The sequence below is a fragment of the Balaenoptera physalus genome, assembly GCF_965194825.1.
Source record: "Balaenoptera physalus genome assembly, chromosome: 12".
In the NCBI taxonomy this organism is placed as follows: domain Eukaryota; kingdom Metazoa; phylum Chordata; class Mammalia; order Artiodactyla; family Balaenopteridae; genus Balaenoptera; species Balaenoptera physalus.
This window is the reverse complement of record NC_138897.1, coordinates 63,778,467-63,804,805: the sequence shown is the minus strand read 5'-3', so window position 1 is coordinate 63,804,805 and position 26,339 is coordinate 63,778,467. Positions and strand designations below refer to the sequence as shown.

Below are 26,339 nucleotides of genomic sequence, written 5' to 3'. Positions count from 1 at the left end.
AAGAACCATCATTAGCTTGCAGGCCTTACCAAAACATGTGGCAGAACAGATTTGGCCCTCAGGCTAGACCCGGGAACTTATTAGAAATGCAAGTTATAAGATCCCACTCTGGACCTCCTGAATTAGCAAACCTGGAGGTGGGCCAGACACCTGTGTCTTAACAAGCCCTCCAGGTAATTCTGATGCACCCTAGCATTTGAGAACCAGCGATTTAAAGTAAATGTTGAAGGGCCAGAATTAGCCCCGCCCACCCTGTTATTACCATGGTAACAGCCATTTCTCAGTCATCCTTGCCTTCTGCCCTACTTTCCCTCTGCCATTATTTTAATGAGTAAGGGTGTATATTTTGATTTAAAATAACCTTTTGGGTCTTAGGCAACTCTTTTGGGAAACATGGCACACCCATGTCTGCTCGGATATATCTAAGCAAAGAAGCAGGAAGTCCTCTGGGAAAAGGCTCAGAGCTTGGGAGAAGGAAGCACTTCTAACCAAAGCCAGAAGGAGAAGCTCTCAGACATTTTGCTTTCAGTAGGTGGCCCGAGAGATGGTTAATGGAAGTGGTGACTTTTCACCTTTTCAACTGCTGCTCAGAGCTACCTCTGGTCAGTGAAAAATAAACGGGGCTACAACACAGGTGCTGTTTCTTGATTTAATCGGTGGTCTTGGCGCTATCATCATTTCACACAAGTCGTAAATAATATTTTTTGTAGCAAACGCAGAGGGAAGAAGTATAGAGACTGTCCCCTGGGTTAATTCTCACTCTGGCTCATCATTTTCTCTGTAAAATGCTGCCTCAGTTTCTCCATGTGTACAATGGAAATAATCAAAGCCCACTGACAGCGTTGTCTTGAAAATAAACCTAGGCGTGTGAAGATCTCTGCCTTTGACAAATGCTGAGAATTATTATTAGGTTGTATTGTCCTAACAGACTGACAAGATGATGTTTACGCTGACAAAAGGCGTGCAGAGCACCTATTAGTCATGCAGTGTCGCTCCCGTGGCTACGCGGACTGCTTCACGGTCTATCTGGCGCCTTTCCGGCGTACTGCATTTTTTTCCTGAAAATTCAAATAGCTCTTTAGACCCACTGGCCAGGATGCGTCTGCCAACATTTAAAACAGGTTCCCCACCAGCCTGGCCCCACCTCTCCCCACCCCTGAAATTCAGATTAGTTGAGTGACTTGGGGTTAGGCATCCGGAGGAGAAGGGGGAGGGATGCTGTCTCCAGAAGGGCTTTGGTGAGTCTTCCGGGACCAGCGTACAGATGTTTCCCATTAATATGGGTTAACTGATCAGATTCACGGGATGAAACCTAGGAAGTCACAAAGAGCCAGATGCAAGTAGATGAGAGATGGGATTTTAGGACATTAACTTTCCTGTTTTAGAATTATGGAGATAAAGCCAGGAAGGCTGTAGATGTAAGAAGGGAGCCCTGTATTCTCCTACTTTAAAGTTCTTGCCTAAGACAAGCAAGAAACAATGTATTTTGTGCTCTCAGAAGCTCAGAATCATGTTCCTTCTCAGGAATTTTCCTGGCGCCTAAGCAATAGATGCCAAGGAAAGACCTACACACCCAAGAAGGCTCACCATGTTGGTGGATGGATTGGAGGCACTTTTAAAAGAGACAGAAACAGGAGGAGGGATCCTAAAATGACTTCGGCTAAACTATTAAGTTCCATGTACCTCCATTTCGTCTATATTTTTTAGGTTTTTAAAACCCTTTTTATTTTGAAATAATTGTAAACTCAAAGGAAGTTGCAAAGGAGTGTAGAGAGGGGTCCTGTGAACCCTTCACCCTGCTTCCGCTCAGTGTTAACACTTGCATCACTATATATAATGATATCAAAACCAGGAAGCCAACCCTGGGACAAGCCACAGAGCTTACTCGAAGTTCACCGGTTAAATATGTACTTGTGTGTGTGTGTGTGTGTGTGTGTGTGTGTGTGTGTGTGTGTGTATAGCTGCAGGCAGTTCGATCACATCTGTGGTCTCATGTAACCAACACAACAATCAAGATACTTAACTCCACCATCACCACAAGGTTCCTTTAGGTTACTCCTTTATAACCACACCCCTCCCCACTCCCCACCATCTCTAACCCCTGGAAACCACTAATCTGCTCTCTAATTCTATAATTGTGTCCATTTCTTCATTTGTAAACAGATTTGACATTTCATATCTTGTAGTTAGTTCAAGAATTCCTTCTCACATGAAAAGCTGCTCAACATCACTAATTATTAGATAAATGCAAATCAAAACTACAATGAGGTATCCCCTCACACCAGTTAGAATGGGCATCATCAGAAAATCTACAAACAACAATTGCTGGAGAGGGTGTGGAGAAAACGGAACCCTCTTGCACTGTTGGTGGGAATGTATATTGATACAGCCACTATGCAGAACAGTATGGAAGTTCCTTAAAAAACTAAAAATAGAATTACCATATGATCCAGCAATCCCACTACTGGGCATATACCCAGAGAAAACCATAATTCAAAAAGACACATGCACCCCAATGTTCACTGCAGCACTATTTACAATAGCCAGGTCATGGAAGCAACCTAAATGCCCATCGACAGACAAATGGATAAATAAGATGTGGTACATATATACAATGGAATATTACTCAGCCATAAGAAGGAACGAAATTGAGTCATTTTTTGAGACGTGGATGGAACTGGAGACTGTGATACAGAGTGAAGTAAGTCAGAAAGAGAAAAACAAATATCATATATTAACGCCTGTATGTGGAACCTAGAAAAATGGTACAGATGAACCAGTTTGCAGGGCAGAAGTTAAGATACAGATGTAGAGAACAAACGTATGGACAGCAAGGGGGAAGAACCGTGGTTCGGTGGGGATGGTGGTGTGCTGAATTGGGCGATTGGGATTGACATGTATACACTGATGTGTATAAAATTGATGACTAATTAGAACCTGCAGTATAAAAAACAAACAAACAATAAAAACAACTAATGGTTAAAAAAAAAAAAAAAAAAAAGAATTCCTTCACAAGATCCGTTCTTATTTTCTTTTTTTCTGTAATTACAAAAGGTATCTATGATCGCTTTGGAAATGTTTGACAAGAAAAGAAAAATACACAAAGAAAGAAGTGAAAGAAACGTTACCTATGAAGTCCCCTCACTGAAGAGATGAGCACGGTGCAATGTTGATGTGTTTCTCTACACTGTCTTTCATTCTAGGTTCCATCAAGTAGAAAACTGAAGTTTTGAGAGTTCAGGGCTCATCTGAAGCAAAACTGTAAATGTTTAATTTCCCTTCCATTTTGTATGAGTTAAGGAATGCTTTTGGGTGCACGTTACAAAAATCCAACTAATAAAGGCTTAATCGTATGGGGGGCAGGGATTTTGTTTCTCACATGCAAGGAGTTGGCAGGGCAGGACTGGGGCACTGACTGACTCAGGGATGCACTGGGGACTCAGGCTCTTTTACGTGCTCTACTATCCTGAGCAAGCTGGATCGCCTCCCCAGGCTCATAGGTGTCCCTGCATCAATGACATAAAAGCTCCCTCAGACGCCATCCTGAATCTCACTGAAGCACCACCGCACGCACTGGTCCCCCCGCTGTCTGTGCGCCTTTGTGCTGCAAGAACAGACTGGAGAACTCTTGACAGTAGCCACATGGCCAACAAGGCCAGCGTCCTCGCTACCTGGCCCTTGTCAGAAAAAGCTTGCCAGCCTAACCTGACAGCATCATTTCCAACGGATGCCGATTTCCAATACAATGGATGGATATAGCTCCTCAATTAGCTAACCAATTTTCTACTCTTCAATACTAAAGCTGTTCTAGCGTTCACCATTGTAAAGAAAATGGTGATGAACGTCCTTGTACACACATCTTTCCATGGATCTCTAATTATTTTCATAGGAAGACAGGGAGTGTAGTTCAGTAGTTAACAGCATGTTGTCTGGAGCTTGACTGCTGGGTTCAAATCCTGGCTCTTCCCATCATCAGCTGTGTGACCTTGAATAAATGATTTAACCTCTGCGGGCCTCAGTTTTCTCACCTGCAAAACCCACCTCAGTGTTGTGAGGATAAGGTGGGTTAAAACATGCATAGTGATTAGAAAAATGCCTGCACATAGTTAACTTCCACACGTATCAGCTATTATTGAAGTTGCAATTTTTTTTTTGGTCATTTTTATCATTAGTGGTAGGTTAAATCCCTAAAAGTGAAATTGGTCAGAATATGTAGTTTTTAATACTTGTATTACATTGCACACAAATGGCTTTTCCTAATTTCTGAGCAGCAGTGAATGTTATCTTTCAGGAAAAAAAAGGATTTTTTGCCATTTTGAAAGGTGAATAATTGTATTGAAATACAATTAATTATTAATTGTAAGATAAATAAAATTATATTCTTAAATTTGCTATTTTTATTAGTGAAATTAATCTTTTTGATATTTGAAATTCTTACTTTAGGAATTGCCAACTTTTTTCTCTTTATCCCTTATTTTTTAAAAATATTTATTTAATTTAATTTATTTATTTATTTATGGCTGTGGTGGGTCTTCGTTTCTGTGCGAGGGCTTTCTCTAGTTGCGGCAAGCGGGGGCCACTCTTCATCGCGGTGCGCGGGCCTCTCACTATCGCGGCCTTTCTTGTTGCGGAGCACAGGCTCCAGACGCGCAGGCTCAGTAGTTGTGGCGCATGGGCCTAGCTTCTCCGCGGCATGTGGGATCTTCCCAGACCAGGTCTCGAACCCGTGTCCCCTGCATTGGCAGGCAGATTCTCAACCACTGCGCCACCAGGGAAGCCCTATACCTTATTTCTAATTAAGATCTTTTTTAGGTATTGGAAACATTTTTATATGTTTTTGTATGTTTTATATGTTTATATGTTATATGGATATCAGCTCTTTGGTGACTATATTGAAATTTTTTTCTTTGTTTTTGAATTTTCTTTTTGATATTTATTAATTAAAATGTTAAAATTTTTATGTAGTGCAAACTATCCATTTTTTTTCTTTACGACTTTGGTCTTTGATTCCTGGTTAGAAGGAATCTTGCTATCCTGTGATCCAATATATATTCACTCACATTTTCTTTAATTTTTTAGTGGTCTTTTTTTTTTTTTTTTTTTACTTTTAAATGTTTAATCCATCTGGAATTCATTCTGGAGTATAGTGAGAAGCAGGGACCTAACTTCTTTTTTTAAAAACTGAATAGCTAACCTAGCAAGATTTATTAAAAAATCTTGACCTGCCCACAAAAATATCATTTTTGACATGTTAAAAAATCGTTCATTGATTTAGCCATCTATATATTTTTAAATTATTTATATTATTTTAATTATTAGAACTTTAATAATTTACTCTAATTATAATTTTACAATACATTTTACAATACATTTGTATCTGCACACTTTTTTTTTTTTACCAATTTACTAAACTTTTTTTTTTTAACTTTGTATTTTATATTGGAGTACAGTTGATTAACAACGTTGTGATAGTTTCAGGTGTACGCAAAGTGATTCAGTTATACACATACATATATCTATTCTTTTTCAAATTCTTTTTCCATTTAGGTTGTTACATAATATTGAGCAGTTTCCTGTGCTATACAGTAGGTCCTTGTTGGTTATCCATTTTTAATATAGCTTTTAATTTTTAAATAATTATACATTCACAGGAAGTTGCAAAGATAGTTCAGAGAGGTCTCATGTACCTTTCACCCTGTATTTCCCAGTGGTTTTGTACTATACTACAAAATCAAAACCAGGAAATTAACATTGATACAATGTGTATATAGAGTTGCATTGATGCAATCAAGTATAGTCTATCACCACAAAGATCTGCCACCTTCTACCACTTCATAGTTACACACAGCTCCCTCCCTTCCCACCTTCCCAACCCCTGACCACCATCCATAAAGCCCTGACAATCACTCATCTGTTCTCCATCTCTACAATACTGGCATTTAGAGAGGTTCCTGAAATGTATTATACAGTAGGAACCCTTTTGAGATTGGCTTCTTTTCTCTCAGCATGAGGCCCTCAAGACTCATCCAAGTTGTTGCCTCTGTGAAAAGTTTGTTCCTTTTTTTTTTTTTATAAATTTATTTGTTTATTTATTTTTGGCTGTGTTGGGTCTTCGTTTCTGTGCGAGGGCTTTCTCCAATTGCGGCGAGCGGGGGCCACTCTTCATCGCGGTGCGCGGGCCTCTCACTGTCGTGGCCTCTCCCGTTGCGGAGCACAGGCTCCAGACGCGCAGGCTCAGTAGTTGTGGCTCACGGGCTTAGTTGCTCCGCGGCATATGGGATCTTCCCAGACCAGGGCTCGAACCCGTGTCTCCTGCATTGGCAGGCAGACTCTCAACCACTGCGCCACCAGGGAAGCCCAAGTTTGTTCCTTTTTGTTGCTAAGCCGTCTTCCATGGTGTGGATGTACCAAGGTCTGTTTAGCCATTCACCTACTGAGGGACGTTTTGTTATTTCCAACTTCTGGCTATTAAATATGAAGTTGCTGTAAACAATCGTATACTGGATTTTGTGTGACTGTAAGTTTTTATTTCGCTGGGATAAATGCCCAGACTTGTGAGTGCTGGGTCACATGTTAAGAGTGTGTTAAATTTTTGTAAAAGCCACTGAATAATTTTAACAGTGACTACCATTATACAGTTACAGCAGCGATGCATGAGAGACCCCGATTCTTCTCATCACCACAATCATTTGATATTGCCATTCTTTCTTCCTTTTTTTTTTTTATATTTGTTGTTCTAGTGGAAATGTAGTGATAGTTCATCATGATTTTAATTAGCATTTTCCTACTGGCTAGTGAGGTTGAACATCTTTTTGTGGGCTTATTTGTCATCCAAACATCCTCTTTGGTGAAATATCTGTTCATCTCTATTGCCCATTTTCGAAGCGGATTTTGTGTTTTTAACTGTGGAGTTCTGAGTTCTTTATATATTATAGATATGAGTCCTTTGTCAGCTATGTGGTTTACGAATATTTTCTCCCAGTCTGTAGCTCATTTTTTCACACTCTTAACCGGATCAGTCTTTAATAGAGCAGAAGATTTTAATTTTGATGAGGTCCAATTTATGGACTTTTTTTCTTGTATGGATTATGCATGTTTAAGAACTATTCACAAGCCCAAATTTGTCCCACAGATTTTTTTTCCTATGTGTGCTTCTAAACATTTTATAATTTTACATTTTACTTTAAAATCTAATATATTTTAGACTACACCTTATTTAAGGTGTGAAGTTTAGACCTAGGTTTGTTTATTGTCAATATGGGTGTATGGTATTCAATTACTCTTATTATTCACTTTGTGTATATCCTTTATTCCAGAAATTCTCCTTCTAAGGCTTTTCCCAAAGGAAATAATTAACATCCTGTCACAGCTTTTTTTTTTTTTTTTTTCTTTTTTTTTCCAAAAGTGCCTTGGCTCCGCATACCTCTCTATTCATTCTTATATAAAAACTTAAGAATTTCTCTTTTGCTTTACAGAGACATAATTTACATAACAAAAAATCGATCCATTTGGGGTGTACAATTCAATGGTTTTCAGTTTATTTGCAGAGTTGTACAACCATCACCACAGTCTCATTTTGGGACATTTCCATCACCCTAAAAAGAAACCTTGTACCTATTTCCAATCACTCCTCAATTCCACCCCCAGGCCTAGGCAACCACTAATCTATTTTCTATCTTTATAGATTTGCTTTTCTAGACTTTTCATGTAAACGGAGTGATAGAATCCAATATCTGATCTTTTACATCTGTTTTCTTTCGTAATAGCTTTGAGATCATCCACGTTGTAGCATGTCAGTATACTTCCTTTTTACTGCTGAGTGGTATTTCATTGTATGGATGCACCACGTTTTGGTTACCCATTTACAACCTGATGGGCATTTGAGTTGTTTCTGCTTTTTAGCTATTATGAATAATGCTGCTATGAACATTTACGTACAAGTTTTATGTGGAAATGTGTTCTCACGTCTCTTGAGTAGACCCCTAGAATAATGCTGATATGTTAAAAGGAAAAGCCCAGTCAGATTTTTATTGGAATTGCATTAAGCTAAGGGAATAAATGACATCTTTACAATATTGAGTCTTTATATCAAGAAAAATGGTGTGTCCCTGCAGTTGTTCAAATGTTAGAACCTCCTTCTAATTTTTCTACTCAGGTTAATGGGCTGCTGTCTTAAATTTCCATTTCATTTTTGTATACTTCCCTTTTGCCCACAAATCCATTCACTGTCTTGTACATGGAAAGTACATGATAGATACTCGCCAGTCACTTTCTTTGGTGTTAAGGACATGGCAGTGAACAAGACCTAGCAGCGGCTCTCATTGAGCTTACTTTCTAGCTGAATGAAGGGACAATTTGCCTGAAATCTTAAAATAGCTGTTGAAGTGGTAGAGCAGTGACAGGAGTGAGTGAGTGAGAATGAGAAGTGGAGGAATCAGTGTTCCCGGTAGAGGCCGGGACCATCTTTCCAATCCAGAAGTTCTCCGAGATGCCACTGACCCAGATTTTTTAGACTAGCATGCACCTAAGATTCTATCCTGATTCGTCGGGTCCACGGGGCTGGGAAGAGGGGCTACGCCGGAGAATGGACCTGTGCATCTTTGCTAAATAACTACAGGCCAGGAGGGGACGATGGGTGAGCCACACTCTCAGAGATAAAACACCCTGTGACAAAGCCAATGAGAATTCCACTACAATCTCATCCGTCTGTAAGATCCTGTAAATCCCTGTAAATTCTTCAGGTGTATTATTTATATGAAGCAGGCTCTTGGCCCACGTGATTGACGGCAAAACGCTAACAAATGTATTTGTTTGGAGGGTATGAGAGAGGTGGTAACCAGGAAGAAACATCCCACTCCGAGAATGAGTTTGGAGAGAGAAAAACCCCAAGGAGGAGAGTGGATGGATACTACTTCCTAAGAGGAGAAGGTAAGCAGCATTCCTGGGGCCTGCTAATAAGAAGAAGAACAGGGGGCCAGAGAGGCTGCACAGTGAGGAAGGGCCACTGGTAAGGAAGAGGGGCTTCCCTCCAGAGACTGAAGACCGTCTGTCTGAGAATCCCACAAGGGTCAGGGGGTGGAGGAAGAAACCCCCCCGGAAAACCTCCTAGAGATTTTTACAAACAGCTAGTCCCCCATCATCCACCTCATACAGAGATCCTGTGATGAAAAAGTGTTAGATAATCCATGGAGTGAACACTCCTGATACAATCCTGCAGAGGGAAATAGAGACAGCTGTTAGAATGCAACGTGAGCCTGTTACCTGATTTACGCAGAGAGACGTTTCACGAAATGTTTCTTCAAAGATGGACTCAGAGTGGGTTAAACCCTTTCTCTGTCTTCAAATAATACAGGCCCCTAGGTGCTTGTCCCTCTGAGGATAGGTAGGTTTTGAATACAAATAACCAGAAGAGCAGTTCCCCTGGTGATCTTGAACCTTCTGCGGGTTCACTAATGACCAAGAGAAGGGAGTAAACAGTACCCTAACAGTGAGACCAAACGAAGGAGGTGTATAGACACCCGCAAGGATAGAGAAATGATAGCAAAGGATTTGCTTGGATAAAGAAAATGTGCCGGGGGAAGAAACAGATTCAACTGAGGAAAAGTGTCACCGAATACCTCTGGGGTATTATCCAGAGAAACAAGGTAGTTAATGAGCTAGGGAAACCTGAAAGCAGTGTTGCTGAAAGAGGCCAGAGCAGAGAGAGAAGAAACAGGTATGGTGTTTGCAGGGTGATCCTGAAGGTCAAAGAGGCAAAAGCAAAAATAATGGCTGAAGACAAACATTCTTAGTTATCTAACCATTATGATAGCTAAGCCCACGTTCTTAAAATTATACTCTTGGAGACTACTTGTGCTTGTAATGAGGTCAAAGTGTCCCATGGTACAAATAAATGATTGTGTTCTTTTCCAATTTTTAGGAAAAGAGATGTTATCAGACAAAGGTTCACAGTTTTAAGGTTTTCTTCCATAAGTGTTCAATATTTGATGCTTACTCCATGCTTATGTACGAATCTAATGTTAGATGGTTTGTGATTCAATCGAAAAGCATACGTGAATTAATTTTGTTTGGTATCTGAAAATAGTCCAAGAAGAGCTCTGAGATTTTCAAACATCCCACCTCCTGAAGAAGTTTGAGAATCTAATCCAAGTGAGGGCAAAGTCCAGAGCAGGATAAAACCAAACCCAATAGCTTCTGTTTTGCGATGTTGTAATTTTACTACATTTTGTACAAACCAGTGTTTCTGGGAAACACAGTGGCCTAATAAACATTACGGAAATGACCGATCCCCGGTTTCCACAGCTTTAAGTGAGAATATGAGGGACCAGAAGACAGTAAGGAATCTTTAAAAGCCAGCTAGTACTTTCTTCAAATCCCATCATTCAATACCAACTATTCAACATTATGCATCGTTTAAATACTGCATTAATATGCATGGTATCCAAGAGGTTATGCACTATGCCCTTGAGATTTTTACGGCTGCAAAGGCAAAGAGGGAATCAAATTATCTAGTTTGACTTTCCACATCCTTTAAATAAATAGGACATTTAAGGATCACCTAGGAAAAGGGTACAAAAATTATCATTTCGACGTGGTTTAGAACCCCGTCTTGCTCAGAGACGGAAAGGCTAGCTGACTTTTTGATGTCTCTGCATGCCGCTAGAGACAGGCACAGAAAACCTGAGAGCTGGTTCCACTGATGGACTCCTTGGAGCTTTGTAACTTCCTCTGAGTTGAGATCCACAACTCTGTGTACCACCACCCTCCCCGGCCCACACCCCCTCACATGTGCCCTCAGCCTTTGCAGACTCCTGGAGAGATTCCTTTACTGCTTACAAAGGGAAGCTGCAGATATTCTCTGAGTTCTAGTACTTCTAAAGTAAGCCGTTAAATATATGTTCTGATGTATAAGCTCTTACAGTGACTGCTGCAAATGACCATTTTTCCTCATTCTCCTCCTTTGCTTTGTGAATTCTCTGTCTTGATCATAACATACTTATCTCTGTAAATGGGAAAAACATCATTTCCTTGGCAAAAAAAAGTAGAGCTGTAACACTGACTGGTATCAAATTTCCAGAAAGTATAATTTTTCTATCATTTCATTCATATTAATGTCATCAAAAGCCAGAAGTTATAAGTGATTGGGAGGCATTGGAAGGCAATCTGTGACACAGCTGCCCTTCAGTGAGCTGAATATATTAAACTCTTATACGATTTGCTGTAAATATTTAGAGCGCTACAGACCTTTGTGTCGCCAAACCCTAATCCTGGGAGGAAGTGGCTTTGGAGAATAATAGAAACCAGAAATATTTTGAAGCATTATCTCCGCTTTTTCTGCATATCATTTTCCAGTAATACCATACCAATATTTCAGCTCTGTAAAAAGCTGTGTAATCACTTTACTTCACCTGTCAAGAAATCATGCTGGCATCTTTCTCACTAGAAAATTAATACTTGTGATGTTTTTCTGACGTCATGATACTTCTGTCTTCTTCAGTATAAAGAAGCCAGCTGATATTGTTTTCAGTAAGATTTTATAGAAATTCAAAACTAAATTTAGTGTGGTAAAATGTGTGTGCTTTTCCCCTTCAGAAAAAAATTTATATTAATATTACTTCGAGCCCACATTAATCATGTAACTTTTTTTGTGGTTCTGGTAAGAGTTCTTCATTGGGTAAAAATACTCTATCAAGGCTGATTTATTGGTTTTATGTATTAGACATCTATGTGCTTTGTGATGGTCGTTTGGGGCAGGCAGTTTTCTCTTTTGCTCTGACTATTTATACTCTAAAAGGATTTAAATATATTACAGTTGTTACAATGGGGTCATCTGAAAAGGGTGTGTACTAAAAAATGAATTGGGTGGCACCCCCTTCAAATGTAAAATTAATTCCTCCCGGTGGTCATTTGGCTTCTAACAATCTTAAGCCCCAAACATTAAGATTCTGTAGTTACATGTTCAGTAGGTCAGCAGCAGGGATTCCAAAACAGGGTGAGGTCATGTGAGGCCCACCACCTGGATTCCTGAACAGTGGAGCAAAGCATGGGACTCACGTGATGGTCGCAATGGCCCCGGGCGTGAGATTGAGGAAACCCAGGCCTACTTCAAAACACAATTACTCTCAAAATATCTGACACATTTTCCAAGTGTAGATACATTTTAATTTTATCTTCATCCTTTTGAATAAAATTATATAGGCTTTATAATATCAGCTTTTCTCCTGACATAACATGTATAACTTTTTCCCACTCTTTGTTTTAGAAAGGAAGCAATAACCTAAGTTTCCAATATGAACTCAAGTTATAGTCTGGGGAGGACTCCTTTCACAGTGATACTTAAGAGGAAACGCTCCTTCTTATTTGTCAATACTCTGTCCTTGGACAGGTATAAAGGTCTCCTCAGTCACCCTAGTCAATCAACCTAATTTCACAAGTCCATAGTCACATACACAGAAAATATATAATTTTGTATTGTTCCAAACACAGGACTAGAACAGTATCTGACTCCCACACAAGTAGTTGTTCAGTAACTATTTTTTCAGGGAGGGGTAGCAGGGCAGGCACCACAGACGTGCTCCTTTGAAGGGAATTAAGTTGGAAACTGGAGAACAGTACAGAAGTGAAAGGGATCCGGACCCTGCCTTCTGGGACAGAAAATAGGAGATAAGTGTATGAAAATGCCATTTACCTCCATCGGAGAGAAAATGAAGAAATTTATCTCAAGCTTTACAGGTACAATTAAAGCCATTTCCAGACCCATCTACGGAGGAAGTGACCATCTCACCAAAGGCAAAGGAAAAGCACACTTCAGGATTTATAAACAAAAAAACAAACAAATGAACCAAAACACAATGACTGCAGGCGTATCAAAGATTAGAAGATAAGGAGGTGAGGTGGCAGCCGCTGCCCCCTGCCTGGCTGGGACTCACTGGGAACCGCAAAGCACCCTGGGGAACCCTTCCCTGTCTTTGGATCCGACCCAAGCTTCGTAGGTAGCTTCTGCCCTCCACTGCATTTCCAGCACCCAATGCACGAAGAGCCCCCTGTAAGGATTCACCACCATCATCACAACCACTAACACCTGAATAAGGCTGCACAGGCCTCCACACCTGTACCCCAAGCAACACCTACAGTGGCAGCTCCAACATTTCTATATAGAATAGGCTTAATGATACGATGGGAGGAGGAGCATTTCCATAGCAAGTACTCAGTTTTTACTTCCATATATTCACTTAGGGGTGCTTCTTGAGGTGGTGGTGATGATGGGGGACCAGAGGGCCTCTTCCCCACACCCACTTCTCCAAGCTGCTCCTGACCATCTCACTTCTTCCCCACAACTACCGTGAAAGGGAGGGGTCAGACAATAAGACACTCAGGCATCTAATCACCTATCTCATACCCAACTAGAAGGGGCAGAGTTACTTCAGTGTAAATGGTCTGAATCCAAAGGGCAATCCCAGAGTAGAGTAAACCTGATCTTTCAGAAAGCTGGATTCAGGCCTCACCTCCGCCAAACCCGTTTCCTAGAATGACGCATACACCTGTGAAAGTCACAAAGTTTTAATTTCCTCTTCCATTTGAGCTAAAAAACATGCTGTTGCCCTGTGTAAGAAACACACATTGGAGACTTCCCTGGTGGTGCAGTGGTTAACAATCCGCCTGCCAATGCAGGGGACAGGGGTTCGAGCTCTGGTCCGGGAAGATCCCAAATGCCACGGAGCAACTAAGCTCGTGTGCCACAACTACTGAGCCTGCGCTCTAGAGCCCGCGAGCCACAACTACTGAACCCACGCACCTAGAGCCCGTGCTCCACAACAAGAGAAGCCACTGCAATGAGAAGCCTGTGCACCACAATGAAGAGTAGCCTCCGTTTGCCACAACTAGAGAAAAGCCCCCACGCAGCAACGAAGACCCAAGGCAGCCAAAAATAAATAAATAAATAAAATAAATTTATATAAAAAAAAGAAACACACATTTGGCCACAGATGTTATGTACTTCCGGGTGCACTACTTGAAACAGAGTTAAAAGCAAAATTCTCTCTCTTTCTCTCACACACGGATGCGCACAAAGATGGGGATGGGGTGAATTCTGTCCCCTCATCCCTCAAATGAGAGGCTTGGGCTGGAGCAGTGGTTCTCAGAGTCTAATGTGCACACAAATCATCTGGGCATCTTGTTAAAATGCAGCTTCTGATTCAGCAGGTTTGGGATGGAGCCCAAGAGGCAGCGTTTCTAACGAGCTCCCAGGTGATGCCGATGCCGTTGGTCCACGGACCACACGAGGAGAAGCAAGAGACTAGAGCATCTGAAGCTTCCTTCCCGTTCTAAGCATCGTAACATCTCCGTCAATGGCATGCTTGGCCCCTACTCCCTGGGCCCCTTACACCCATCAGAAAGGTTATGTTCACGTCATTATGCTCACAAGCCCAGTTCCACACCTTCCCTCCACTGGCCCAAATCTACCCCAGGTCAAGGGTGGGATCCATATCCACGAGGTATTCCTTAACTGGTTTTCTTCTCCCCAGTGATCATTTTCTTCTAAAGTCCTCTAGCACTTAGAGATTTTGCCCTCTTGCCTTGCATCGGTCACTAGTTATTTTTTGATGAATCTAACTAAATTATAGGCTAATAGGGCCATGTCCCCTAATCTCTTCTTTCTCCGGGAATACTCTCACATGGTCGGCTCCTTTTCAGCCTTCAGTACTCAGTGCAACCCCCACTCCTTGGCGAGGCCCTCCCTGAACACCGATCGAAATTATTCTCTCTCGATGCCCCCTCTGACCAGTCACAGCACCCTCTTTTAATTTCTTCCTAACACTCGTCAAGGTTTGAAATTTCCTCGCTTGTTTACTTGCTTGTTTATTATCTGCCTCCCCCCCCCACCCCAGAGAGGGACTTTGTTTACACTGTTCATCACTCTACCCACCGGTGCCTAGAATGGTAACTATAACATAGTAGGTTATTTGTTGAGTGAATAAACGCAAGAATCAAAGAGCTGGGCACACAAGAGGCACTTAAGAAAATGCTTGTGGGATGAGTCAGAGACCTGTCACCCAAGCACTCATCTTGGAATCTTATGTTTCTTTACTTTTGAAAACGAGTTCCTTGTCTGTGCTTCTCCTTTCCTGCTGGGTACTCACAGCAGCTCACATCACAATTAATTTTGAAAGGAGCTTGGACATGTGAGTTTTTATTAGTTCTCAGTAGGACAAGTCTTCTACCTGTAGTGCTTGTGGCTTACAAGAAGTAACGGGAGCAGCGTCAGTGTGGACCTTTAGGATATGTTTTGGGAACACAGGGCACATTTAGCTGTGGGTTTCTTCTTGGTTGTTCCATTGATGGAGCCCTGTCTGCAAAGCACTTTCCAAGCTCGACTTTGATCAGCTTTCAGGCCTGCCAACACACCCTGGTTTCTCACTTTAGACCTCAATTATCTTATGAGGCACACAATCCAGCTTTGACGGTGTACCTGGAAAATGGTAGAAAATGCAGGCCATAGTGGGAAACTGAATGTACAAAAATGAACCTATCTATTAGAGAAAACAACCACTGGTCGGTCTCTAGAGCGTGGTGATTTGCAAAATTAAGAATGAATGGTGCTGAAGGCAGAACGCGAAGGCTGTCTTTGCCACATGCCATTTGTCTGGAATGGAGGTAAAGGCCCCCGTAGACGTGCTCTACGGAAGCCTCTTTAGACGTTTCATCATTTCCTTTCCTTTGTGGTGTAAGCATTTGGGCTTGAACACTGACATCTTTCAGAAACACAGGAAACAGGCTGGATCGTGACCTTGACACAGCATGAGTTTACCCTTAGTTTCCAAACAGAAGTTCTTGAAAGTGATGCTGAGTTCCTTCTCTCAGAGGTTCATTTGCGGGACTCTGGGGAGTAAAGGCAGAGGCAAGCGCCAGTCCTTCTGGCACAGCAGTGTCCGTGGGGAAGGGCTAGAAACACAAACCACGTAACCTCTAGCTGTGAGAAACCAAAGCTTTCCCATCCTTGGGCTTCTAAGTTCTATTGCTCCATCCAGGCTCTGCTGGGTGTTTTCTTTCTTGCCTATTCTGTTCCAAAAGAAATCTAATGGGGCTTTAATCCACTGCTGCATTTCCTGTTTTCTGTTTTATCAGGCTCTTTTGTCCTTTGCATGTGCCATGAAAAAGTGTGAGGCTACCAAGGTATGTAATGGTGGGGATAAAGATCAAAGACTGTGCCCGCTGAAATCTGAATTTCAGCTAAACAACACATAGCTTTTGAGCGTATGTTCCATGTGAGATTTTACTTGCTAAATCTCTTGCTTGGTTTATTGTTTTCTTTGGTCGTGTTTTTGTTTGTCCTATTGTCTTTTATCGGCAGGGGTATGAAGAGGGAACAAGAAGAGAGGAGGAGTGAGATATTTGGCGTCCCGTGTTCAACCTCGACATAGGCGTTTCCTTCTTCTGCTGTAGAGATGCCAGAAAAAGGCTTCAGAGTCCTTTCTGTGAAGTTCTCAACCTCCAGTCTGAAGACTGTCCTCTTGGTTGTGTTTCTGCAAACTCCTAATTTGCCTCTAGACTGACATGAGTTTGAAATCTGGGTTCTCCAGCAAACTGAAATGAAAGGGCCCTGGTAATTGCAAAATGAGTGAGGTAGCAATGGGGAAAGTGTTGCCACTCCCCTGGAGAGTGGGCTTCTTGAGTGGCACTGGGCCAACGCCACGTGGGCCACAAGGGCAGGTGTCGTGCAATCACCACAGCTGATCCTGTAACTCCATTTCAGAGTGATTAAGTGCAGGGACCTCCCATGTAGATGCTGGCAAATGTGAACACAACGGGAGAGTGAGGGTAACAAGTTGGGAGAAGATGTGCAGGCTAACGAGGATGATGGCTAAATGTAATGAGTGTTTACCCGCGCTAAGCGTTAGTGAACATGAACTAACCTTGTTTAATCCTCACAGTAATGCTATCAGGTAGGTGTGTGTCATGATCCCCGTAACAGATGAGGAAACCGAGGCAGAGAAGATTACATCATTTACTTATCTGATTAAATTACATCGTTAATTTGTGGAGGATACAAACTGGTTCCAGAATATACGACCCTAAACTACCTCTGTTTCTGCAGCCTGAACAATCTGTGTGATCAGGGCATGGGGAGAGGTAGGAATCGCTGAGCAGCTGACACAAGCAAAGCCTTTCCCACTGCACGTTCCTAGAGACCAAGGGGGGCCTGAGTGGGCCTATGGCAGGCCAGCCACCATGGCGTCTCCCCTGAGCGGCCCTAGGAGCACAGGCAAGCAAGCCGCCAGCGCAAGGGTGATGAAGTGATCGGGGTCAGTAAATGGATTGTGAATTACTTATGAAACGGAATACATTACATAAGGGTTGTTTTTAAGAAAGAGCAGATGAAAGATTTCAGGTCAGAGTTTAATCCAACTAAACTAAGCTCATCTTTTCCCTCTTCTTTTTTCCCAAGGCCTTCATTACTGTCCTGCTACCACATGTTCTGAATGTTGGGCTGAGCCCCGAGTTCTTGAGACACCGGTGAATTATTATGCTTAGGTAGCCTTGGCCCTTCAGTTTCCAGCAGGGTGAAAGGGAGTGTCCCACAATCTCAGAAATCATCCCAACTGAACGGCCAGTGTAATTAGAAAGAAAGTAACTCCAGAAGGGCCAAGAGCATCTTTGTTCCTTTCAAAATAACTACATAACTTGGAAACCCATGGGAATGTATGTTGATATGATATTATTACAGAGGTGATAAAGGACTCCACTGGAAACAGATGTGATCTGATTTCCTCTGATACCCTGAGCTGAAAACAAAATTACTGAAGGTGATAACACTCAGGTGAAATGAAACAGTTCAAAGTTCCAAAGAACTTAGTTTGGAAGGAAGCCTTTGAATAATAAACCAGAAATTTTACTGCAGTCATCAACATAAGAAAAATATGTCCCAAGGCCTGTTTGTCTAGAAAAGGATGCTTTTCTTTTCTCCTCAAATCCCTCAAATGAGTTTTAACTGTGCAAATGAGGGCTATAATTTATGTAGAAATTTGAAACTATTAATGGCTTAATCCACCTCAGACTGTATTGAAGTTCTGCAGCATGATTCCCGTTTACACAGCTCAGCAAACAGAGGCCCACGAGGATAGGAGTTGCCACCCGTGGCCCCTGGCAGCTAGCTGTGTAATGAAATGAGATCTTAGATCCAATCTTTGTGCAAAACACCAGTTTATTACTGGGATTCAAGAAGTCTAGATGCTCAGAGCCAAAAAAAACAAACAAACAAAAAAAACAACAACACACAAACCCCAAAACCTTTTAAAATGACTATTAGACCAAGTGATTTCTTCTTTGCAGTGATTTCTCTAAAAGGAAACACTCCAATGTGGGACTGAAAACTTTCCCTTGGTTATGGCTTGTTTTCTAGCATTCTGAATCTGAGCAGGAACAGAGAGGTAGAAGGTGGTGGGTTCTGAATACCCTGATCATCATCCAGCTTCATTATTTGCTTGGAAAGGGGGACAGAGGCCACCTTCCAAACAAGCAGGTGCAGGAGGTTTCCCGTGAGGAAACATTTCTCCTCCACCCCCTCCTGTCTCCCCACTATCTCCATCCCCATATCGTCACATTTCTCTCTTTAAACCCGTAAATGTTTGGTCTTTATTGTTCTTTTTGCAAAGTGCAAGCTCTAGCTTTAAACACAAGAGAATGCTGTGCACTTTGAAGAACAATCCTGTAACTGGAACCGTGGGCAGCAAAGCCCTCCTGGGTGGGATCCGTGGACGCTTAAACAGCCAAACTCAGAATATACAACAGCGCCCCCAGCCAAATATTTCTGTCTGGACCCCAAAGTTCAGACAGCACCTGCTCTTCTGTTGCTTTCTTCTTGAACCTCGGCTGCCCCATTTCCATAGATAATTGAAAACTTTCTTACTTTCTTCTCAATTCTCCACGGGGAGATTCCACTTTGAAATTCTTTTTTCCCTGTCATTTTTACTTTACAGTTAGGAGGGCAGGGATGAGCTAGGAAACAGGATTTCTCTCTCCCTCTCGCTTTTTAAAAATGACGTAGGGAGTTTGGACGGCCTCCCTACCCCCACCTCCCCTCTTTTGATTCTAACCCTGATTCCTGGAGAATTACAGTTTTCCTTTCCATGTTGGCTGATGACCGAGCGGGTCGGAGCAGGAGGGGCTGCCCAGCGAGAGCCCCGGAGCCGATTCTAATCTCCGATGGGCCCCAGCTGCCCGCGTCCCGGGGAACGGCCACAAAGCCCGGCTGGGAGGGAGCGCGAGGACAGCGGACCGCGGCTGCCACGAGCCCCGCGGGGCGCGCAGCTCGGCGGGGGCGGCTCCACTCGGCCGGGCCCGAGTTCGCTGGGGGACAACTTACTGTGTTCGCTCTGCGTCCACACTGCCAGCTCCCAAGTGGGAGGGGGGAAACAGCAAAGGCTGTGTCGTGTCCGAGAGTGTAGGCAACAAAAGAGGAGAGCGGAGAGGGGAGGCGGGGAGGGAGGGAGGGAGGGAGGCAGGGAGACGGGGGCGCTACCCCGTGCTCCCCGAGAGCGCCCCTCGGATGCTGATGGGGAGCCCCTCCCGGAGCGGCGGCCCTTTCTCTGGGCCCCCCTCCGGCCCGCTGCTCAGACAGGTTAGTTGGGAGAAAAAGAACAAAGCTCCCAGCCAGGGCAGGCAGCGGTCCCGGGGCGCCCCGGGGGATGAGAGGGCCAAGGCCGAGGCGCCCGGCGCCCTGCCCTCCCCGCGCGCGCCCCCGGCCCGGGCCCCCTCCTCCGCCTCCCCTCGCGCCTCCCAGTCCTCGGGGAAGTGGTTCTTCCGAAGGGACGCGCGCCCGCGGGAGAGGAAGTGGTGGGAGCGGGGGGAGGCCGGCGGAGCGGGGGGCGGGGAGCCGGGGAGGAGGCGGGGGACGGGGGGCGGGTGCGCCCCTGAGCTGCCGAGTCGGGCCGGGTACCGACTGCCATCCTGCAGCAATTTCCCTGTGTCATGGCTCCGGTCTCTTAGCAACAGCCGCGGGTCCGGCCGCCCCAAGCCGAGCGAGCCGCCGCCGCCGCCGCCGCGGGCTCAACTCCACCCGGCGGAGCCCGGCGCGCCACAGCCACACAAAGAGGCGCCGGGCCGGCCGGGAGCGCCGCGGGAGGGCACGGCGAGGGACCGGGGCGGCGGCGGCGGCGGGGAGAGCGGCTCCAGGCAGGATGCAGGATGCGGAGGACCTGACACTTCTTGGAAACTCTTGGAAATGGCTCCCGCCCCGGCACCGTAGGGGGCTGCGCACCCCGGGCGGGCGCTCGCCCCCGCTGGGCTGCTGAGCCGCGCTCGGATGGAGGGCCCCCGAGGCGCTGTCCCTGCGCTCCGCCGTCGGCTCGGGCTGAAAAAGTTTCTCCATGGTTCCTTTGTGTAGCCCGAGCGCCCGTTCGCTGGCCGCGAGCTGCCCCAGTCTTCCCGGGTAAGTGAGCGATATTGTTTGCTTCCAGTGCTGCCATTTTGAGCAATTCTGTCTGTCCCCGGCCCCCGAGCGGCGCCCCCCCCCAGCCCTCCTGCCCGAGCCCGGGTCCCCCGGGCGGGTGTTCGGGAGAGTAATTTTCCTGGGCGGGCTACACGGCATGCGCTGCCCAGATAAAAGCGAGTTCAGGATTGCCCTCACTTCGCTCCTGCCTGTTTTCTTTCCAGAGGCGGACTCCCAGCTGCTGCACTCATGTGACTCCAACATAAATAAGCAGACCTAATAAGAAGGGCAAGGGGCTCGCTGCCCTGCCAGTGAGTGACCGGGTGACCGGGGGTCGAGGACCTGGGTCGAGTCCCGGGCAGGGCAGGGCGCTGCCAGTCCTGTGGGCTCTGAGCCTCAGACACCGAGTGGGGCTTAATCCATCATGAGCCAAGAACTTGAATGTCTCTCTTGGAAGCGGTTGTATTTTTAGACATCCCTCCTTTGCTTCCCCATCCTCCATTCCTTAACCACCCAAAGACCAGCACCAGGCAGTAAATTGCTAGGGCAGCCAAGCTCGAATGATAAGTTTGTTTTCCTTCGTTCTGTAGGAAGAAAACCTCAAAGGTGGGTTTTCCTTGCCATCTGACCTTTATCAGTATTTTCCGTCAGATGGAAATACATAATAAAGGAGTTCAGGCTTCAGCAGAGCTGAAGGAATAATAAACTAGGGAGTTAATTACTAGCTGTTAAACTAATTTTAAAGATCTTCTGTAAACGATTTGTTGAAATCCATTCCAATCTTCCTTACACTCTACCCAGAGCCAAAGCTGCCTTGCTGAGGTGAAATACATGTGTGGACCTTCCTCTCCCAAGACGTCCAGCATCTGTATCAATGCCCAACAAAATGTTAGTTAGCCCTTCTCTCCTCTGGGAGAGCCACCTTGCCAACTGAGTCTGGGTTTGCTTCTAAAATGTCTGGCTTCCTCAATCCTTCTTAAAATAATCACAGATCTTCAGATTATTACATTAAAGATGCTAGAGTCTAAGCAGTCTTTGTGTTACAACTACATAATGAATGTGCTCATTTGGTGGTGGGAGGAAGGGATGGACAGTAAGGTACTCTGATTTGGGGTTTTTTTTGTGTTTTTTTCCCCAATCTGTACTTACCGGTGCAGCTCCTTAAAAACAAAATTCAAAAGGTTTATAGATGTCTCTCTACTAACCCTCTGTAACCTACCTCATGTATAACCCCTCTCTAACCCACCTGGCGTTCCTCCTTACTGAAAACCAACTAAGTTCCAAGGAGATACTGATTTGCAAACATTGGAAATAGTTGATTACCATTTGCTTTTCCACCAGTGGAGGAATGCTCCTGCCTGAACTGGTATGATGGAGGTGAATCAAGGGCCAAAGCTCTTCACCCAGGCACCAATTAAAAGCAAAATTCTACCTAAGTAATCCCACATTTCCAAAGGGTAATTTATTCTAAAACATTAATTATTTTCTAAAGGATATAATTCCCAAAGGCTTGTGAGTGATATCTAAGCCTTTCAATTTCATACAATGCCCTTAATTTTAACATCTCTATTATAGAAGGGAACACAACCAATGGAACAGAAAATGTGTTACTCTGGGGATCCAGTAGGATTGAAATTTTTAGAAGCTGACAGATATCCACAGAGATGCGTCTGTGCATTTACCTACCCAAGCTTTATTATAACCAACTAAACTTCCTATAGGATATTCCATTGACTGTTGCTGCCCTCCTTTCCTAAAAATGACCTCATGAGAAAAAAAGATGAAAACAGCTCTCACGTGGGGAAGTGTCATTCTACAAATGTTATTATGTAGACTGCTGTACCTAGTTAACTGCCTCCTCATTTAAATATTTGGATTCTTTAGACTGTGCTGTTGGCACAGTAATAAGGGGTCAGAACGCTATTATGGCAGAGTTTGTATTTTAGTTTTTGTTTTGTTTTGGTTTTAGATTGGAGTTTTCCCATATGAGAAAAAGATCTTTCTCTTGGAGATTCTGGGGGACTTCTCAAATTCCCTGATGAGATCTAGCACATGATACCTTTAAGGGAGCTCCTCTGAGGGAGGAGAGGAGGCCAGAAGGAAGAGCGCAGTTACATAACCAGTTACCTAAAACTAAATATTCCACCCCAAGAAGCTGTCCAGATGTTGCGAAAGAGAAATGAGGAAGCGGCTGTGAGAGGGACCAGCTTGCCTCTAGCTGTAAGAACAGCGATGGCTGGGAGACCAGCTGGTGGAGGGATCCATGGTCAGAGCACTGACATAGTTCTCTACTGTTCTCCTAGCCATGAACTCTTTATTAATTATCTCGAGTAAATAATCCGTCTGCCAGGATATGGCTTTTAATTCCCATCCAGTGAAATGATTTCCTTTTGTCTTTAGAAGTCAGTAACTTTTGTGACTGTTTTTGGGACTTTGGGCCCCACATTGACAGATCCCTCCACTTGGTTAGAGACTTGGAACTCTGGGGCAGCTCCCTTGAGAAGGCCAGGAAAGCCCTCGCCCACTACCGCTGAGTCCCACATTTATTGATAGCTTTTACTAATGGTCAGAACTCCGTTGGCTGTCAGGCAGGAGCGTTTGAAATGAGCACTGCTGGAATAGTACCTACAGAGTGAGTGGAGGATGGGGGGGAGAAGGAGGTGGACTCCCAAAGTGTTTTATCGTCTCTGATCAATTATTCCAACAGCGCTTCTCTTCCCTGATCCATTTCCCGCACCCCCTGGTCTCTACCTAGGGCACTCCCGTTAGCGGGTAATGGCCCTGGGGCGAGGGGCACGCACGTGGTGGGATCTGGGAGCGGGACCATAGCAGCGTGTGGGATGTTGCTGCAGCCAAGGCTACACCCTCTGACTGTCTTCCTCTGCTTTGCAGCGGGAGGAGGTGGCGGAGCAGCTAGTGGGCAGCTGGTGCCCCCCCGCCCCCCCCCCCCCAGCACAGGCCTCCGCCCCAGGGGCTAGCCCCGCATTGCACCCGCTCGCCATGATCGCCACCGGCGGCCTGCTGAGGATTTCCGCCAGAAAGCAGGATCCCCTCCGCCCCCCGAGCCAGGTTCCCAAGCGCAAGCGGAAAGCCAGGAAGAGGCGCAAGAACGACGTGGTGGTGGTGAAAGGCAAGCTGAAGCTGTGCTCCGTCTCCGGGCTCATCGCCCTCTGCGGGATCCTGGTGCTGCTGGTGGGCATAGCCTTGGCGGTGGTGGGCTACTGGCCCAAGGCCAACGGGACCAATAGGGAGGGGGGTAAGCAGCTGCCGCCCGCGGGCAGCGGCCACCGCGTCCCCACCATGACCAACAGCAGCAGCAGTGGCAGCAGAAACCGGTCCAGGAAGCACCCGGGGCCTCCGGAGGGTGTCACTGCCAGTTCCGTGGGCGCGCCCAGGAGCACGCCTCCAGCACGGTCCCCCGCGCCCTCTTCGTCCTCCTCTACGTCCGTGGGCTTCTTCTTCCGCATCTTCTCCGGCTACCTGCACTCGGACAAGCTCAAGGTCTTTGGGCCCCTCATCATGGGCATCGGCATCTTCCTCTTCATCTGCGCCAACGCAGTGCTCCATGAGAACCGGGACAAGAAGACCAAGATCATCAACCTGCGGGACCTCTACTCCACCGTCATCGACGTGCACAGCCTCCGCGCCAAAGACCTGGCGGCCGCCACGGCTGCTGCCGCCGCCGCCGCCGCCTCCTCGTCCTCCGCCCCCGCCTCGGCGCCCCCAGGGGCCGCGCCGCTGAACGGCTTCCTCAGCTACGTGCAGTCGCGGGGCCTGGAGCTGAAGCCCGGAGGCTGCGGCGGCGCCGGGGACGCCTTCGGGGCGACGGCGATGCTGGGCAGGGGTGCGTGGCCCCACCCCGCGGCGCTGGGCGGGGGCGGGGCCCGGGACGCCGCGTCCCCCCCAGACCTGGCCTCGTCCCCGCGCCGCCCGCGGGAGCCCCAGAGCCTGGCGGAGGCCGTGTACAGCATCTACCGCGAGCGCTCCGGCGTGGCCGGCCGTCGCCGGGCCGCCGCGGCCGCCAGCAGCAGCAGCAGCCCGGCGCCCTGCAGCCCCCCCGAGAGCTGGGGGCGCCAGAGCACCGCCAGCTCCCTCGTGGGCTCCTCGCTGAGCGCCTTCGCGCTGCTGCCCCTGCCGGGGGACCGCGACGGGGACGGGGACGCAGCGGGCGCGAGCCGCGGCTGGCAGCGGCCGCCCGGGGAGCGCGGCTCCCGGGAGATCCCGCGGGGCGAGCTCGACCTGAGCTTGACCGACCTCCGCGGCGCCCGGGGCGGCGCGCGCTGGGCGCCCCGCGAGCCGGAGAAGCCGGCGGGCGCGGCGGCCGCGCGCACCGCCAGGGGGCAGGGTGGCCGCCTGCCCAGGACCAGCAGGTACGCGGCCCTGCGACGCCGCAGCACCAGCGGGCTCCCGGACTACCGGGCGCCCTCGTCCCCCGAGCCCCCGCCCGCCTCGCGCAGCGCGGACCTGGACTCGAGCGTCCCGGCCCCAGCTGCCTCCCCCGAGCCCCCGCTTCGGCGGGAGCGCTCGCCCCCCGCCGGGCCGGACTCGCCGAGCTCCCAGTCGGATGACCCGTCCTGCAGCAATAAGGGCTACACACCCCTGCGGGAGGCCGGCACCTCCCTGGAGTCGGTGGTGGACCCGGTGGCTGGTGAAAGTCCAGACGGTGAGGCCGCCACCTCCCCGGGGGCGGAGCAGAGCCCCCCGGAGGGTCCCGGCCAGGAGCCCACAGCGGGCGAGCCCCCCCAGCGGGTGCAGAGGCAGTTTACAAACGAGGAGAAACTCTTCATGATTTCCCGATCTCACGCCCCAGGGGTCGAGGACGGAGAACTGGAAACTACTGGCATTTAGGGAAAGAGGAGGCGAGAAAAGAGTGAGAAAATAGGAGAAACGCCCGCTTGAAGCAGTGAGCTTAACAGTTCCCTCTGTCCTTGGGGATTTATCCGAGGAAATCGTCCACTACCCAAAGAGCTGCAGAATGTTAGCCTTGAATTGCGTTCACGAGATTCCTGTAGATAACTCCAAGCAATTTTTTTAAACAAAAGCAAACTAGTCTTATATGTCCGATGGTGATTGTATGTTCTATGAAAACCAAATGTATTAAAAGGTCAGCAATCTAGTTCACGAGATAAAATTCTCTTAATTTTCTTAGGATCAAAATAATATATTTTTGACAGTAACTGTGCACTTTACTCCAACTTTTTTTTTTGGATCCCTAATTTCCCTAACCTGTACTCTGCCGCTGGTTTTGTCCACAGCTGCTTGTGAATGACAAGCTTTTTGCCTCCTATGCTTTTGTGGAGCATAGAAGGGTCTGTCTCAGTTCTCTGAGAACTGATATTACGAAATGAAGTCAAAGCCAAAAGCATGAGTTCGTCGGGAAAGAGCACTTTCCTCGCCCCACCCCACTCTGCTCATCCAGTTGCCCAAAGGCCTCTCTATTTTTGAAAAGGGAATTTACATTTTGCTACTAGGGCGTCTAATGGAGACCAGAGGGGGCCAGCACCTAGATGGACTGTTACATTCCTAAATTCACTATATCAAGTACACGATACTTTATGGAGTACTATCACACCTGTACTGAAAATAGCATTAACATGAAAAAATCTTTTTTAATAAAACAAGTTTCCAAACAAACAAACATAATACTCCCTCATTTTGCCTTGGAACTAATACTTCTAACACACATAAAACATCAGGCAGTTCAGCTGGTAAATCTAAGATATTTTGCTATGATACTGCTACTGCGATTCTAGCTCTCTTCCCACAAAGTACTCAGCACCATCCTCACTCAACCAATTTCCATATTTTTACCTATTAAATATAGGGTAGAATTGAACATTTGGGAGTGTCTCCTTCAAATAGAATGAAACATTAAATAAACAGTAACTTTCTACAGTACTTCTAGTTTACC

The 26,339-nt window shown here is 46.1% G+C and overlaps 1 protein-coding gene and 1 long non-coding RNA gene across 4 annotated transcripts in view; one reads left to right on the top strand and one right to left on the bottom strand.

Moving 5' to 3' along the window:
* Positions 1-19,452, bottom strand: part of LOC309640274 — an 82,886-nt gene extending 63,434 nt beyond the window's left edge. The window contains exon 1 of the long non-coding RNA XR_014252152.1: positions 19,364-19,452. This is a non-coding gene — a long non-coding RNA (uncharacterized lncRNA). The remainder of the gene's footprint in view (positions 1-19,363) is intronic.
* On the top strand, positions 13,372-25,544 carry TMEM200C (transmembrane protein 200C). 3 transcript variants are annotated; one of them, XM_082418698.1, is made up of 3 exons: positions 13,372-19,618; positions 19,987-20,428; positions 23,321-25,544. In XM_082418698.1, exon 3 carries the CDS (start codon positions 23,429-23,431, stop codon positions 25,274-25,276), a length of 1,848 nt encoding a protein of 615 aa, XP_082274824.1. In that variant the 5' UTR covers positions 13,372-19,618; positions 19,987-20,428; positions 23,321-23,428; the 3' UTR covers positions 25,277-25,544. The 3 variants fall into 3 exon arrangements, with proteins under 3 accessions (XP_082274824.1, XP_082274825.1, XP_082274823.1); XM_082418699.1 differs by lacking the exon at positions 13,372-19,618 and adding an exon at positions 20,653-20,739 and having other exon boundaries at positions 19,922-20,428; XM_082418697.1 differs by lacking the exon at positions 13,372-19,618 and having other exon boundaries at positions 19,922-20,428.
* The last annotated feature ends 795 nt before the right edge of the window (positions 25,545-26,339 follow it).

What these genes read in the sequence shown, in the direction of transcription:
- TMEM200C (XM_082418698.1), top strand. Translation starts at nt 23,429, where the DNA reads ATGATCGCCACCGGCGGCCTGCTGAGGATTTCCGCCAGAAAGCAGGAT.